The sequence below is a fragment of the Leiobunum rupestre genome, chromosome 10 (assembly GCF_980474605.1).
Source record: "Leiobunum rupestre chromosome 10, qqLeiRupe1.1.hap1, whole genome shotgun sequence".
NCBI lineage: Eukaryota > Metazoa > Arthropoda > Arachnida > Opiliones > Sclerosomatidae > Leiobunum > Leiobunum rupestre.
Window position 1 is genome coordinate 26605988 of NC_143393.1, and position 16397 is coordinate 26622384.

A 16397-nucleotide genomic window follows, 5' to 3' on the forward strand; every position below is an offset into this window, starting at 1 on the left:
TTTTTCAATTTCTGGAGGCTTTTAGATATAATTCCTTTTTTTAAATTTTATCTCTAGGAATGTACCTAGTCTTTTTTACTGTGTAATTTGTCTCCTTATGTAATTACCGAATAGTGGCCGACCTCGGAAAATAATGTATGAATTGATGCGGGGTTTAAAACGTTTTTCTGTCTTTCGAAATTGACATTTTTTTTTTAACTCGGCGGACGAAATTTAGCCCCTGGTATTAGTTAATCACGGAGATAATATATAATTCTTTTTTGGGAAGTTCTCTAAAGTTCCTTCTCTACGATAGTCAAGTTGGGATTTTGGAGAAAAAACAGGGTACTTAAAAATCAATAAATTATTTTTCCTCAAGTTTTAAATTTGTTTGTTTACGATATTCGAATAACCACATGGCTTGGTTTTATAGTATCATAAGTAACTCAGAAGCTTTGATAGTATCATATAAGGATCTGATAGTTTCATAAGTATCATACAAGGATCTGATAGTATCATACAAGGATCTGATAGTATCATATAAGGATCTGATAGTATCAAATAAGGATCTGATAGTATCAAATAAGGATCTGATAGTATCAAATAAGGATCTGATAGTATCATATAAGGATCTGATAGTATCATATAAGGATCTGATAGTATTATAAGTATGGTTTAATTTATAAAATGTTAGGAAAGGTAATATGAACGAATCAACGAATTAAAAACAAAATTGCCGACAGGTTTAACAGAAGCTAGGGGTGATTGGCACTTGTTACGTTAAAATCAATCCGTAACGCCTGTTAGCAGAGAAATTTCCGTTTTAATTTCGACTCCCTTTAAGAAACTTTCATGGTAGGATTCATTCCATAAGATAGAATATTTGAACCAAACTTTGTTAGTATATTTTAATCCAATTTGGTTAATATATTTTAATCCAATTCTGTTAGCATATTTTAATCGAATTATGTTAGTATATTTTATCCAATTTGGTTAGTATATTTTAATCCAATTCTGTTAGCATATTTTAATCGAATTCTATTAGTATATTTTAATCGAATTCTGTTAGTATATTTTAATACAATTCTGTTAGTATATTTTAATCCAATTCTGTTAGTATATTTTAATCGAATTCTATTAGTATATTTTAATCGAATTCTATTAGTATATTTTAATCAAAAGTCGCTTGATGACTTAGGCCTAAGGTGGTGCCTTGGGTATTAGCCTAGCTGATTATTATTATTATTATTATTATTATTATCGAATTCTATTAGTATATTTTAATCCAATTCTGTTAGTATATTTTAATCCAATTCTGTTTGTATATTTTAATCCAATTCTGTTAGCATATTTTAATCCAATTCTGTTAGTATATTTAAATCGAATTCTATTAGTATATTATAATCCAATTCTGTTAGCCACTAAAAAAAGGAAAGAATTGAAAACTCAAATTGCAAAATTTTAATACAATCCAGATTGCAATTTAAAACCGTTTAATGGTAGAATTTGAGCCACGAAATGGAATTTTAATCCTATTTAGTTTACAACGAACTATCTCTAAGTTCGATCTTCGCGTATAATTAACGTAGCTCAAAAAAAGAGTAGGGTTTAGAGTTTCAAAATTGATTACTTAAGCCCCCGCGGAAATTAAATTAAATCGCCAACGTTGATTTAATATTGAACGACCTGTTGCGAATAAAAATCTACCACCTTTCGAAGCTATTCTGTCAGTTTTTATATTTAATTGATATCTTTCAATTTTTTTTTCTTTACTCGAATTTTGAAGCAAAGTTACTATAATTCTCTTGAAAGTTCGAAACGCCTTGAAAGACCTTGGCTAAATGTCCTTTCTGTCCTATAAATCCCGATTCCAAACCCGCCGATACTCTCTTAGAACGCCCTGCTTTTTACTCTTACGATTTGGTTTGTGGTGGAATATTCACGCTTTGATTCTGTTTGGCTGGCTGGCTTGCCGGTTGTAAGGAATATTTTTAAATTGAAACGTTTTTACAACATAAATAAAATTTAGAATATTGTTTATTTTGTTTTTCAAATATTTTAAGTAAATTTATAGGTCTGTAAATATCGACATTAAATAATGGGAGTAGTCAGTGGTGCCATCATACGGTGATTGTTGCTAAATCAACAGCTCTTTTATGACATTATCTGTGTTAAATGACGTGTAAAGATTCGTAAAAGAGGCGTTAAATTATGTGTTAAAGGTCCCAAAAGGACGTGTTAAAGTTCCGCAAAAGGCGCTTTAAAGTTCCGCAAAAGGCGCTTTAAAGTTCCGTAAAAGACGCTTTAAAGTTCCGCAAAAGACGCTTTAAAGTTCCGTAAAAGACGCTTTAAAGTTCCGCAAAAGTCGCTTTAAAGTTCCGTAAAAGACGCTTTAAAGTTCCGTAAAAGACGTTTTAAAGTTCCGCAAAAGACGCTTTAAAGTTCCGCAAAAGGCGCTTTAAAAAGTTCCGTAAAAGACGCTTTAAAGTTCCGTAAAAGACGCTTTAAAGTTCCGTAAAAGACGCTTTAAAGTTCCGTAATAGACGCTTTAAAGTTCCGTAATAGACGCTTTAAAGTTCCGTAATAGACGCTTTAAAGTTCCGTAATAGACGCTTTAAGTTCCGTAATAGACGCTTTAAAGTTCCGTAATAGACGCTTTAAGTTCCGCAAAAGACGCTTTAAAGTTCCGCAAAAGACGCTTTAAAGTTCCGCAAAAGACGCTTTAAAGTTCCGCAAAAGACGCTTTAAAGTTCCGCAAAAGACGCTTTAAAGTTCCGTAAAAGACGCTTTAAAGATCCGTAAAAGACGCTTTAAAGTTCCGTAAAAGACGCTTTAAAGTTCCGTAAAAGACGCTTTAAAGTTCCGTAAAAGACGCTTTAAAGTTCCGTAATAGACGCTTTAAAGTTCCGTAATAGACGCTTTAAGTTCCGCAAAAGACGCTTTAAAGTTCCGCAAAAGACGCTTTAAAGTTCCGCAAAAGTCGCTTTAAAGTTCCGTAAAAGACGTTTTAAAGTTCCGCAAAAGACGCTTTAAAGTTCCGCAAAAGACGCTTTAAAGTTCCACAAAAGGCGCTTTAAAGTTCCGTAAAAGACGCTTTAAAGTTCCGTAAAAGACGCTTTAAAGATCCGTGATAGACGTATTAATGTCTAAAAAGAACGTAATAAAGTATGTTTTGCAAGTTATCAACTTGTTGAGCTTGTTTCACACCTTGTATGAAAGGTGTTTTTGGTCGCCTGTCTTTTCCTGAAGAGTGAAATCCTTCCTAGATAACTTCAAGGATATGAACGACGGAGAATTTTTACGCACGAGGGTGTTACGGGATTTGTACAGAGTCAAAGCCTTTAAAAGCCCCCCTTTCAGCCCACAAAACGCTCGTAACGAGTCTAATTAGGGTGCAGACTATACCCGACTTCAATTCATCCACCCTAACTCCGGGTAAAGTGCAGTTTAAGCTGATGGTGAGGACCAAGGGTTATATCGTAAGATATTGGGGGATAGGGGTCGCGAGTCGTCAATGGCGCGGATGTGGGTCGCGTTGTGATTTTGGGGTGGAAAGCGCGTAGGAGGGCAAAACCCACTCGACTAAACCATTTCCCCCCTTTTTTTTTCAAATCGCGCATATCGAAGGCTCTAAGTAGTTGTCTTTATATAATTGATAGTTTTCAAAAGATTTTCCCTCGACTTTTTCTTCTTAAAAATTGAAAAGGAGTGAAAGTTTTAAAATTTCTCGAAAGCACTACTTATTTTATTTTCCACCTTCGCGTTCCAGATTTGAGTTTTCAGTTAATAATTTAACTCCCACATTACTGCGGCTCCAAACCTTTAGTCAATAATATCAATTCTTTTTGAAAGACTTTGCACCGATATTTTTTGGTGTATATATAATATCTTAGCCCGATGTTTGGTAAAATTGCGTTGGAAGTTTTCAAATATTTCATTTCTAAATAAACAAACAATTGCCACTCGGTGTAACCGTTTTAAAATATTCGGTTTCAAAATAAAACAAGCTGATTTGCCACTCGGTGTACAGTTTTAAAGTATAGTTTGTTTCTTAATAAAACAAACTGATTTGCCACTCGGTGTACAATTTTAAAGCATAATTGGTTTCTTAATAAAAAAACGGCTTTGCCACTCGGTGTACAGTTTAAAATATTCTGTATTATAAATAAACCAAACTGATTTGCCACTCGATGTACAGTTTTAAAGTATAATTTGTTTCTTAATAACAAAACGGCTTTGCCACTCGATGTACAGTTTTAAAGTATAGTTTGTTTCTTAATAACAAAACGGCTTTGCCACTTGGTGTACATTTTTAAAGTTTAATTTGTTTCTTAGTAACAAAATGGCTTTGCCACTCGGTGTACAGTTTTAAAGTATAGTTTGTTTCTTAATAAAACAAACTGATTTGCCACTCGGTGTACAGTTTTAAAGTTTAATTTGTTTCTTAGTAACAAAACAGCTTTGCAGTATAAAGACAATAAAGACCGAACAATCTAAACAAAGTCCATAAAATTGAATAACTTTCAAATTTAGTCAATGGTGGTGAAGGATTTGACGATGAAAAATTACCCTTTCAAAGGTTGCTTGCCTGTCTATATAGATAGCGAAAATGTCGATTAAAAACAATCCTTAGATCGTAATGCTTATATAATTACTTATCTTCCCATTAAGCGTGCGTCTCTTTTTCGATTCAATTTCGAGTAAACGAGGTCTTTGATCTCTTTTCAAAGATATAAAGACAATAGGAAACAACATTGTCGTAGACTCAAATCTCGGCGATCTCGTTCCACATTTTCCCCTTTATTTAATTCTCCCAAATTGCCTTCGTTTCCGATGTTAAAACGGCTCCGCTCCTCTCGCCTTTGTTTCGCGTTATTTCGTTTAATGACGACGTTATTTCACCCTCTCGGCGGATCGCGTCCCGGGATCTGAGTGTCAAAGCCAGCGGGGGACGAAGAGAGGCTGGGGATGGGGATTAGGAGAGGCTGCGGATGGCGCATTGTGTCGCGAGAAATAGTTCGGAAATGCTGTCCTAAGCCTAATTGCGCTCTCCTCCGCACAGGCGCCCGCGCGTTCTAAAAAAGAACCCCCGTTGATTCCGTGGCGGGACGTCCCGTGCCATTCCGAAACGTATCAATCCGTTCGCTTTCTCGCCCAGTACGCGGCCGTCATTTTCGGGGGAGGCAGGATTCATCAACGGCGTATCGTCGAGACCATCTCGCGTTTGTTTTAATTTTATTTTCCGGGCCCTCCATGGCGCTTGGTATAGAGATCTCGGTCGCGCGTGTCTCTCGTGTTTTGGCGTTTAGGATGGGCTCTTCGCGCTCTCCGGAATGTGGCCCGAATTAGACAGACAAGAGATATACTCAGCCTACCCCCGGAAAATGCTCAACAAATTGTTTTCAAATGGCCCGTGTACGCACGCTGACAAAATGTTTTGACGTATACATAGTGCCGGCGTTCTTCCCTTCTTTGGACCTGATATTTTGACAATGCGACTTCCAACTTTGTCATTTAAGAAGGGACGGGGGACAATCAACGTGTAGGATTTCACGAAACAATTGGTCTTTACATTCGTTTTATCAAATTTACTCAATTATTTTTTTCAATTAAAAGTACTAGATCGGTCGGTAATAGTGAGTGTAGGGAGCTGTTGGCTGGCGTGGCATGCAGGGTTTGCCACCACCCTCCTACGAATTGTTAGCCGGCCACCTGAATTAATGGCTTTAAAAGTCGCTTGATGACTTAGACCTAAGGTGGTGCCTTGGGTATTAGTCTAGCTGATTGATTTATGTTTTTATTTTTTATTTTTTATTTAAGAATGGGTAAATGATAGATCCCTAATTTTTACTAATTCTTTTTCAAATGGGGAATTTAGACTGACCACCATGTTATTGACCCATTAGATCGATTTTAATTAACTCATTATATTTCAAATTGGGGTTTTAGACTGACCACTATGTTATTGACCGATAATCATTATTTGGGAATGATTTGCTACTTATTCGCTTGTTCCGGGATTTCGAAGAAGGGTAAGAAGAGTAAGGCTATGACGTCATTTTACTCCGATTCTGGGGTGGTGAATAGTTTGAGTCAGTGGCGTAAATAAGGCCCCCGCAGACCCCGCAATGCAGGAGGGCCACAGGGCTTCAGGGGCCCCCTAAATTCCTATCAAAAATATGCTAGATACCGAATAAACCCCGAAAAGAGTTTCGCGGGGGGCCTAGGGTGTCTTAGCTACGCCACTGGTTTGAGTCGGAGTTAAAAGAGTATCCCTAATATTATGGGCCGGAATAATGTGAAGGTAGTTTATAACAACACTTTAATTCGTGATGTTTCAAGCGCACTTCCAAGCTGAAACGGTGTCAAGACGAAGGAAAAGAATTACACTATTCATTTATATAGATTGCAGGGAGAGCTTCCATCTCGACCTCCCGCCGTTAGCGGCAACAGATTTTACCGCGGCCCCTACCCTGACGCCAAGTGACAACTAGCGAATTAAAAGTCCAATGAAACAGATCAGGTGTGATTCGGAGATAGGTTTCGAGGGAGGGGGGCAGGAAAGCGAGAGGAATGCCCCTCCCCTTCCTCGGTGACAATGACGAAGATGTTTTTTCCCGGAGTGTCTCTTTTAGAAAACGCGGAATAGGCTTCTTTTTTTGGCCTCTCTAGCGGCGGGGGAATAAAATAAAAGTGTTCCTCTTGGATTACCACCGACGGGAATTTCGCATTCAGGAAATAAGCGCTTCTTTCCCGCGGTTTGGACGAGTTCTGTTTCGACGAGTAGAACAACCGGAGTATCAGTATTGTCGGGCTTTTTATAGACAATTGCGCGTTTAAAGGGATACGCAATCGTTTTAAATTTGGGGGTGGAGCTACGTCATCAGGAGAGGGAAGGGAATTCGACCCCAATTTTTCAGAAGATTTATTCAATAGGCGATATAATAAAGTAACGTGGCCTTCTTGTTTTGATGGGGAAGGCCACCTTCCACTATGCTTCCATTAGCTTTCCCACCAGAGAGCCTATGAATTCATCCGTAGGCTTTAACTATACTATTTCGTTATCCCATTTTAACAAGTTGAGCAAGCATATCTGACTTTATAATATCGCCTATTTAATAAATAAATATATTTTAGTTTCGCCAAAACGTTGATGGTCTTTTTTACCTCTTCGACGTTGTTCATTCATTCCAATTTTACATGTTTGACAGCTGACTTTGACCTTAGACAATTATTACTAATTTAAAAAATGATCTTAGACAATTATCAAAACAAAATCGTTTTACGATTTGATCTTAGACAATTATCAAAACCAAAGCGTTAAGAAATTTAAAAAAAAAGTGTTTTACGAATTCATATATATTTTAAAGCAATTTTAGTTTATATAAATATTTTTAAAACATGTTAGACAATTACACCAAATACTATAAACTAAGTAAAGTATATAAATTGATTTTTGGTTAAAATTTCAGTCTTTTTAGTTATCGCGTCAGAATAAAACACGCAAACGAAGCACTTTAAAATTATATTAATTGCATTAATGATTTATTTAAAAACTCATTTCGATGTTAGTAATAACGAACAATTTTTTGTAAAACTTTAAAAATAGTTTTAAAAACATTTTATATTTTTAACGCGATTATTACGGTTTAATTTTTAAAATCCAAAATAACAGAAATTTATTTAATACGAAAATCCCAATATCTTAAAAATAAGTTATTTTTTAGAAACGAATTTAAACTTACAAAATACAGGTAATTTCATACTTAGAAAAGCATCAAAACTAACAGTAATTTATCGTAATAATACAAATTCATCTAAATTTACGAATACGAAAAACCAATTTTTTTAGATCTAATAAAACTATTTAAATACAGAAATACATCTAAAACCAACTTAAAAGAAATTTATCAATTCGAAAATCCAATATTTAGTAATAAATAATTTTTAAAACTATAAAAACCTTTTAAAGAATTACAAAAAAAAGGCAGTTAAATTTCCGCACAGAAAAAAACCATGAAAATTAACTGAATTTATCGTCCTTACATAGCGCATTTGAGAATCGTTTAGTAGGTTTTTGGGAAGAACATCTTATTTATTTATTGCTTTGTAAATTATCCGTCGCGGAATTCCTTATTATCAGCGGTTGCTATTTCGAGGTTCAAATTGGAGACAGTAAAACAATAGATACCCAGGCGGACGGAGATAAGGAAGATGCTGCAACCCGCACTCTGTCTCTGCGTCGACTAGGACGGCTCTAGCCACTAATCGGGAACTCTAATTTAAGCTCGGCTACACATCGTTTCCAACAGCTTTTAAACGAGATTAATATTTTGGCTGGTTGCGTATTCACTGATATGGCAATTGTGTTTGCGCAATATGGTGGCTTTAGAAATTTCAATAGGCTTTTTTATAAAATTAACTTAGAACCCAAAAATAGTTTTTGATATTTTAAGATTTTTTTTTACCCGCATAAATACCATAAAACTGTATCCGATATTTTAGCACATTAGATAACACTTTACAATACATATATTGATTATAATTAAAAAAAGTAAGTTAAAATTTTAACCATTCGTTGTGAAAATTTAAATTTGGTATTTATTTATTTTTAAAATTTAACCGTAATATTAGATTTGCGTTATATTTTAAATTGAATTTCGAAATTAACGTTTTTATCTACTTTCATTTTGACAGGTTCCATTTGACGAAAATTATCAAACTATTTGGGAGATGATATCCTAGGTATGTCACCTAATTCCGATATCAATTAGTTCACCGTTATAAGCGTAATTAATCGCCATTTTAATTAATTCAACTTCAAAAGAAATTACCGCGTTTTTAAAATTTAAACTAACGCTAAAAATCACTTAAAACAAGTTAAACGACTTAAAACCGCGATCGACGCGCATTTTGAGAGCCACCGAAAGCCGTACTGTTTGACAAATCGCCAGTTGAACAGCGGGCGCGAACACTAGCTTCTTGGGAAGTCTTGGGATGATCTGTCGCTGTCCCGGCCTGTTGAGGCCAGCCAGTGCAGAATGACCGAAGAAGCCCCAGTAGCCCAAAGTGCCGGAGGCGATTCTGCGCGCGTCGAATGCAGCGCCAATAGCGGAAGCGGAACGCCGGAAGTGGGACACGGCAACGTCGAGAACTCCCGGAAGAGGAAACGCCTCAGCGCCGTCCTCGACAAACTGGCCACCCAGGTCCGACACATTCATTACTGTTACATTCGCGCACGATTTCTTCCACTTCTACTCCGACCATACGATCTAAACTCTTTCACTAAATTATTTATTTAAAAATGCGTTTTCATTTCTTTTTCGGACTCGATTGATTTTTTGGGTCGTTCTATTTTTATCCGCAGCCACGCGCGGGGACCCAAGTTTTATTTCACTGGTGGTAAATAATGGTACTTAACGTTATGGTTAAAAAAATACATAAAGGGGTAATAGCATAATTGTATAATATTGTTACATAAGTGTGACACTTCATATTCTTCACACGCAAAAGTTTTACTGAGAGCTATTCACAAGACAGACTGCATTACGGGCTTCGTCGCTGTTTTGCGTCGCTATGGGGAGATTTTCTTTTGGTGGTGACGTCACTTCGTTACTAGCTCTCAGTAAAATATTCCCCAGTGACAAACGTATAGAAAAATATTATAGACTTATGGTAATAGTAAATAATAAATTAACACTAATTATTTGTGTTTAAAAACTTTCGAATTATTGAATAATTTTCATGATTTCGCCAAATATTATTCATTAGATACCAATATTTACCAAAATGTGGTTATTTGCCGTTACTTACGTCGGTTTATTAGTAATTAGGGTCTAAGCTTGATTTCCACTATTGTTGAACCTTACAGGCCTAAGTCAGCTAGTGACTTGTTAAGTTAATAACTAATGGCCGGGTTAAATTGGGCAGGATGGTGGTGGCAAGCCCTTCAAGCCAACAACTTCCTACACTAGTGGAAACCAAGCTTAAAGGCCTAGGTTTTCTTCTGCCTGTCACCCTTTAAATTTACTTTCCTTCTAAACAAATACCCTGGTGGTAGGCCAGCGTGTTCAGCTGTTGGCCTACCACTAGGGTATTTGTTTGGAATGAAAGTAAATTTAAAGGGTGACAGGCCCGAAGTCGCAACTCGGTTGCAATTAAGTGTTCATCTTTTGTATGTAGTGTTAATCACTTGAAACAAGTAGCTTCGCAACTTCTTTTGGATTTTTCATAAACTATTAAGGCGGCGCAGCGAACGACGCGAAATTATAAAAATTGCATTGTTCTTTTTATAAATTCAGCTACGCTTGCCGAACTTGTTTTTACGTTGCTCTTACGTCACAATGTCATAGCTTTATTAGAATAGTTTTGACAAGCGCGGTTTGCACGCGCACGTGAGAATCCGAGCTTTCTCGCGCCTTAAGCGCGCGCTCGTAATATTACGCAAACTTGGTTTTTGAAATGGCGCGTGCGTGCGCGCTCAAAATTCGCTGGCGAGTGTGCATTTGGCTTAACACGGGGAAAATATAATTTATAAATAACAGGGTTGACACGGTACCTGGAAATCCTGGACAAGTCAGGGAATTTGAATATGGGTCTAAAGATCAGGGAAAAGTCAGGGAATTTTAAAAAGTAGTCTAAAAATCGGGGAAATGTCAGGGAATTTAATTTAGGTTGCAAATAGAAAACCTTTACTGAAATTTAGTGTAAAAAATTCAAAATTTTCGCACAAAATAAGTCAGGGAAAATGTCCGGAGATGGTTAGGGAAAACCTGGAAAAGTCCGAGAATTTTAATGTGAAAAAACTGTGGCAACCCTGAATTATAAAATATATTTTCAATCTGTAATTTTTGAGCCTCTTGTAATATGTCTCGAGGGTGCGAAGGCGCGCGAAACATATATTACAAACTTGTGGTAATAAGCAATTGAACTGAATTCCGCGCGTGATATTTTTGGTGGGTCGGATGAAAAGAATCTAATGACGTTTGTTGATTTACTCTTTGATTTCTCGGGGAATTCCAATGGGTGGGTGCAGGTTGAGAGACGAAGTGCCGAGAGCAGCTCCGAAGAGTCGGGAATCTACAGCCCGCGAGAGCTGTCTTGCGAACGCCAAGACGAGGCGCCCCCCTCCACCGGAAACGGCGGATCCATGACACCCGTCGGGAACGGGGCCAACTCTTTCGGAACGTCCTCCTCCAACGTAGCCGCCCCTCGTTCCTGCAGCAACGCCACCATGGGCACCACCACCACCGCCTCCTCGTCCGACAGACCCAAACTCAGACGAGGCGCCAAGAAGCAACTCTCCGTGGACTCGGAAATCATCCAGATGACGGCTCAGGTACGAACCGCGACTTCCGACCTACCACCTTTATTGAACTCTCCTCGAACCGTTATGATTGTAACGAACCATTCGAAGAGTCATATCCCTGGTTCCCTACCGCGCCTAGCGTCACGAATACCACTTTTATCGCAGGTTAATCTCAACATGGAAGAGGAGGAAGTGGACATGGAGGGCTTGGAAGATGGTCCGGCGGTCATGTCCGACGACTGGACGCCTTCTCCCGCCATGGATCGATGCAGTCCCGGATCTCCCTCGGGAACACCCGGCTCACCGGGAGGTATCTCTTCGGGCATGTCTAGTCCCATCGACGACGGACCGCCTTTTCCGTACGATAGGACGTCCAGTAGGACGCTGCCCAAAGAGCTACGTGCCCTCAGAAATGACAAAGGTCAGTATTTCCCAGTATCATTAGATTCGTGTTTCGTTAATCTCGTTTGGGGAGTTTTGCCTTAAATTTATTTTACCTATTTTGGTGCTTGTATACGATTGAACTTGAGAGTAATAATAATAATCAGCTAGGCTAATACCCAAGGCACCACCCAAGTCATCGAGCGACTTTTAATGCCATTAATTCAGGCTTTGTCAATCCGGTTAAACTTACTCTCTAAATTCTTCAACCTATCTCTTATCAAATGACAATAGACATCTTCGTTCATTAAAAGTTTCATTTAAAACAAGGAATACCTCCGCGTGTGGTTCCATACCAGAGTGACTGAGAAAAATCATATAACCTCGGGCAGGAATCGAACCTACAGGCTATCGAGGACCTGATATAAATTAGTTGAGGTAAAAGGCTACGGCACCGTCAACAATGTATCCCGTCCATAATGTGAACTAGATCGAGTCATTCATTAATTGGGTGTCCAATGGTAGTGGCGTTGGGACGGTAACCCTAAGGTCGTAGGTTCGATTCCTGCCCGAGGTGGTATGATATTTCTCAGTCACTCTGGTATGGAACCACACGCGGAGGTATTCCTTGGTTGAAATGAAACTTCTAATTGTATTAATTCCCGCGTAATATAACAAATAAATTATCATCTTCGTTCGTTCTTTATTCGTACGTGTGTTATTGTTAGTGGTAATTGTAAGAAATAAATCAGCGTGTTTGTGTCGTATACCTTGATGGGAATTCTAAATCACGTATCGTTCGCATTTGAATTTGTTCGGCCGCTAGTCTCCTCCAAAGAAAATGATTTAGACGAGGAAGACGAGGATGACGCCGGCTCTGGAGGCATGTTTACGCCGCCGACCTCTGATTCACCTTCGGCCGCCGGCGGCAGCCCGGTCTCGGTGGACTCTGAGGCTCTTTACCCGGAATCCTCGACCAGGGACTACCGCAACCGGGAAGCCAATACCGCGGATGACCGTCTCTCCAGGCTGGTCCCGAATAAGATGTCCATCGGGTCGCTGCCGAGAGGAGGTGAGAAGAGCCGCAAGCTGTCTTCGTCGTCCGGGGCCGCGTCCGCGATGCCCCCTTTCCCCATCTGTGATTGCCAACACTGCCGCATCCTGGCGAGCGCGGGCCGAACCGAACCCCCGTCTCACTGCGGCCTGTACGAGAACTTCCAGCACCATTTCTTGGCTGGAGGGGGCCGTGGTTCGCCGATGTCGCCTTTAACACCCATCACGCCTGATTTGCAAAGTTTCCTCAACTCCAAGCTTTTTCCCGAACTCTTCAATCGGAGGCGAAGCCATTCCGACGGTGACCTGCACCATTGGATCGAAGGGATGGTCCCGGGACCTCAAGCCGCCACTCATCCGCCCGGAAGGCCCAATCGGCCAGGATTACAGGTAAATGAAAACCCTTCCTTTTAAAGATATATATTAGGTAGAAATTGTTTAACGGTGTCGTTAAGGGAATGAGCGATGTAGTCTGTAGGTAACCGTGTCAAATTCTCCCACCCTTAGGAACCAATACCAGGGACCATACTTCGTCAAGGTCGCGTAGTTCCTCGACCTTTGAGGATTCCAGCCGTCCAGAAAACTGGCAGTTTGGAGTCTGACCAGTCGACACCGCAAGACTCGCCCTTGGATCTGTCCTTCAAGACCGGCACGGGTCTGACCTCTCCCAAGGCTTTCTCGCACCTCGGCCCGGGCGCGCTAGGTGAAAGAACTCTCGGGAACATTTTGGCCGAAACCATGACGGCGGCCGGCATCCCTTTATCACCCACCGTGGGTGGATACGCCGTCGAATCACCTAGCCTTCACTCTCACCATCCGCACCATCAACCTCTTCATCACCACTCGCAGCACCGTCTCCAAAATCACCACGACCATCATCGCGTCCACCACCACCATCCTTCCGTGACCCCCTTCGACCCGACACCGGCCACCCGAGGCACGCTGCTCCGAGCCAGCAAAAGCGCCGGTCTGGCCGATTCGCCTTACGGTCCCGTCTCTTCGGCCCTCGACTCGTCCCCCGATAACGAAGTGGTCTCCTCAGTCGGTAACGCGTCGACCAAACCCTCTTCGACCAGCGCCAGCAAAGGAGTGGCCACCTCGTCCTCGGAAGTGGCCTACGTCTGCCCAATCTGCGGACAAATGTTCGCCCTGCACGACCGACTGGCCAAGCACATGGCCAGCCGCCATCGCAGCCGCCAACCAGTGGAGAACAACGCCACGAAGGCTTACGGCTGCGACGTCTGCAAGAGGTCGTTCGCGAGATCCGACATGTTGACGCGCCACATGAGGCTGCACACGGGAGTCAAGCCCTACACGTGTCGGGCCTGCGGGCAGGTCTTCAGCCGAAGTGACCATCTCAGCACCCATCAGAGGACGCACACTGGCGAGAAACCTTATAAGTGTCCTCAGTGCCCTTACGCCGCGTGCCGCCGGGACATGATCACCCGCCACATGAGAACTCACGCCCGCTACGAACTACCCGACAGCAGTTCCGGAGGACTCGAGGACCCGGCTGTCTCCATGAGCGGCCTCAACGGCATGGACATAGTCGGCGTCGGCGACGTGGTGGTGACCAAAGGCGTCAGCGAAGCCGGACACCCGACCAGACGCAGCAGGAACAAAGGCTTCAGAGGTCGCGCCAATTCGCCCTCCTCCAACCGCAAGAACGGCGTGGTCAGCAGTCGAAGTTCCCGCGGACATTCGCCCGGTAGAGACTGATTTGCCACAATTCCAAATGAACTCTCCACTCCCCATCGTAGACAACTACTTTGACAAATTTGTGATTTCATTTTGAAGCTATCCGTCGTGGGTTTGCGTGAATTACGGTAAGTCTCGAACCTTTTATCAATTGTACATTCTTTTACTTTTGCGCATTTATTTATGCACAGGGATAATTACTAAATAATAATAATAATAATAATAATAATAACATAACAGGGTTGCCACGGTACCTGGAAAACCTGAAATTCCTGGAGAAGTCGGGGAATTTTAATATGGGTATAAAAATCAGGGAAAAGTCGGGGAATTTTAATATGGGTATAAAAATCGGGGAAAAGTCAGATAATTTTATAAATTATTCTAAAAATCAGGGAAATGTCAGGGAATTTAATTTCGGTTGCAAATACAAAACTTTTTCTAAAATATAGATTAAATAAATACAATATCTTGGCACAAAATAAGTCAGGGAAAATCTCCGCAGATGGTCAGGGAAAACCTGAAAAAGTCAGGGAATTTGATTGTGAAAAAAACTTTGACAAACCTGCATAATAACAAGAAGTATGGATAATGATAATTTTCATTACCAATATTATGTTACCTCTATTAGTATAAGTCTATAATATTGTTCCATAAGTTTGTTACTTTGGGGAATATTTTAGTGAGAGCTAGTAACGTCATCATAAGAAGAAAATCTCCCCCTAGCGAGACGCTGTCAAAGGCGGAAGAAAGCGGACGCAAAACGGCGACGAAGCCCGTAATACAGTCTGTCTCGTGAATAGCTCTCAGTAAAACGTTTGCGTGTGAAGAATAAAAAGTGTCACACTTATGTATCAATATTATACACTTATGCTATTAGGTATCTCATTAGTCGCTTAAAACGTTCGATATGTTATTGAAATTATTACGATGTCGTCCCCATTATCGTGACAAGGGGCAATAGACCATGGTACCCACAGGATAGTCTCAACATTAACATTCTTCCTAGGTTATAATATATCCAATAACTTAATTCCATTAAAACTGCTATCATAAAAACGTAGAAAAAGCCTTTCAAATGAAAAGCATTGCAAGGGGGGCGGGATGAAGAGCATTTACGCCGACGCGTTACGTAATTTGGCTGGTTTCGCCGGGATACTTGATCCGCAACGCAACCACCCCCTGGCGGTAGCTTAGCGAAACGACTGGTGTAATAAACCCGCAGAGTTTCAACGATCCCTCCCGCGATTACGGCTGAATGCCTTCCGATACGGTTCCCGGTTCCCTCCACTCGACTTCCGAATACGTACAAACCATACCCCTATTTACAGGCTCGATCGTAGTACGGGGTGAGACTCTCTCGACGTACGAAGATTCCTCGATCGTTATAATTTCGTGAGCGTCTCGTATTATCCAGTCCGCTTATTAGCAGCGGGGAGAGGGGAAGGTTGTTTAAGCCAGTTTGGCTAAACCGCGTAAACTTAGTCGGGATTCGTTTTGACACGCGTTTTGCCGCTCCGTTGACTTTTTCCCTCGCGTCTCGCTAGGGGGCGTCGGTGGCTCTTCGCTTCGTCGCGCGTCGTTCAGGGGCTGGCTTTTGATTCGATTGCCGAAGATTCACGCGCGCGCCACGACGCGTACCCGAGTGACGTCACGGATGAACTCGCGTCGTCCCGTAACTGGTCAGTCGATTTCTCAATTTGCCGTAAAAATATAACGATGTCCCGGGCTCGGAACCCCTCCTCCTTGAACCGGTTGAGCGTTACCCTTCCGTGTAGCGCCTATGGGCTGCAAAGATGACTTCATGTCGAACGCCTCCCTGGATTTGGGTTTGCTGCTGATAGAATCGTGGATGCGAAGCCGAGTTTTCATAAAAGTCTGCCCTTATGTGTTGAGAAAGTTAAGGTTTTACTAGTCCTTTATTATATTTTAATATGAAGGTTCCTTCCGTGTTTTCCATTTTTTTGATATTATATATTAA

At 40.8% G+C, this 16397-nt stretch overlaps 1 protein-coding gene across 3 annotated transcripts in view; it reads left to right on the forward strand.

Moving 5' to 3' along the window:
* The window catches only part of klu (zinc finger protein klumpfuss), a 40588-nt gene that overhangs the window by 3824 nt on the left and 20367 nt on the right, over nt 1–16397 (forward strand). Inside the window, exons 1-6 of one of the 3 annotated variants that reach the window (XM_090160752.1) lie at nt 8477–8533; nt 8677–8724; nt 11015–11317; nt 11453–11708; nt 12495–13111; nt 13229–14547. In XM_090160752.1, the coding sequence (XP_090016878.1) occupies nt 11129–11317; nt 11453–11708; nt 12495–13111; nt 13229–14440 (2274 nt within the window). In that variant the 5' untranslated portion in view covers nt 8477–8533; nt 8677–8724; nt 11015–11128 and the 3' untranslated portion in view covers nt 14441–14547. Of the gene's footprint in view, nt 1–8476; nt 8534–8676; nt 8725–8754; nt 9186–11014; nt 11318–11452; nt 11709–12494; nt 13112–13228; nt 14548–16397 lie in introns of those variants that run through there. The other 2 variants (XM_090160751.1, XM_090160750.1) reach the window with 2 other exon arrangements.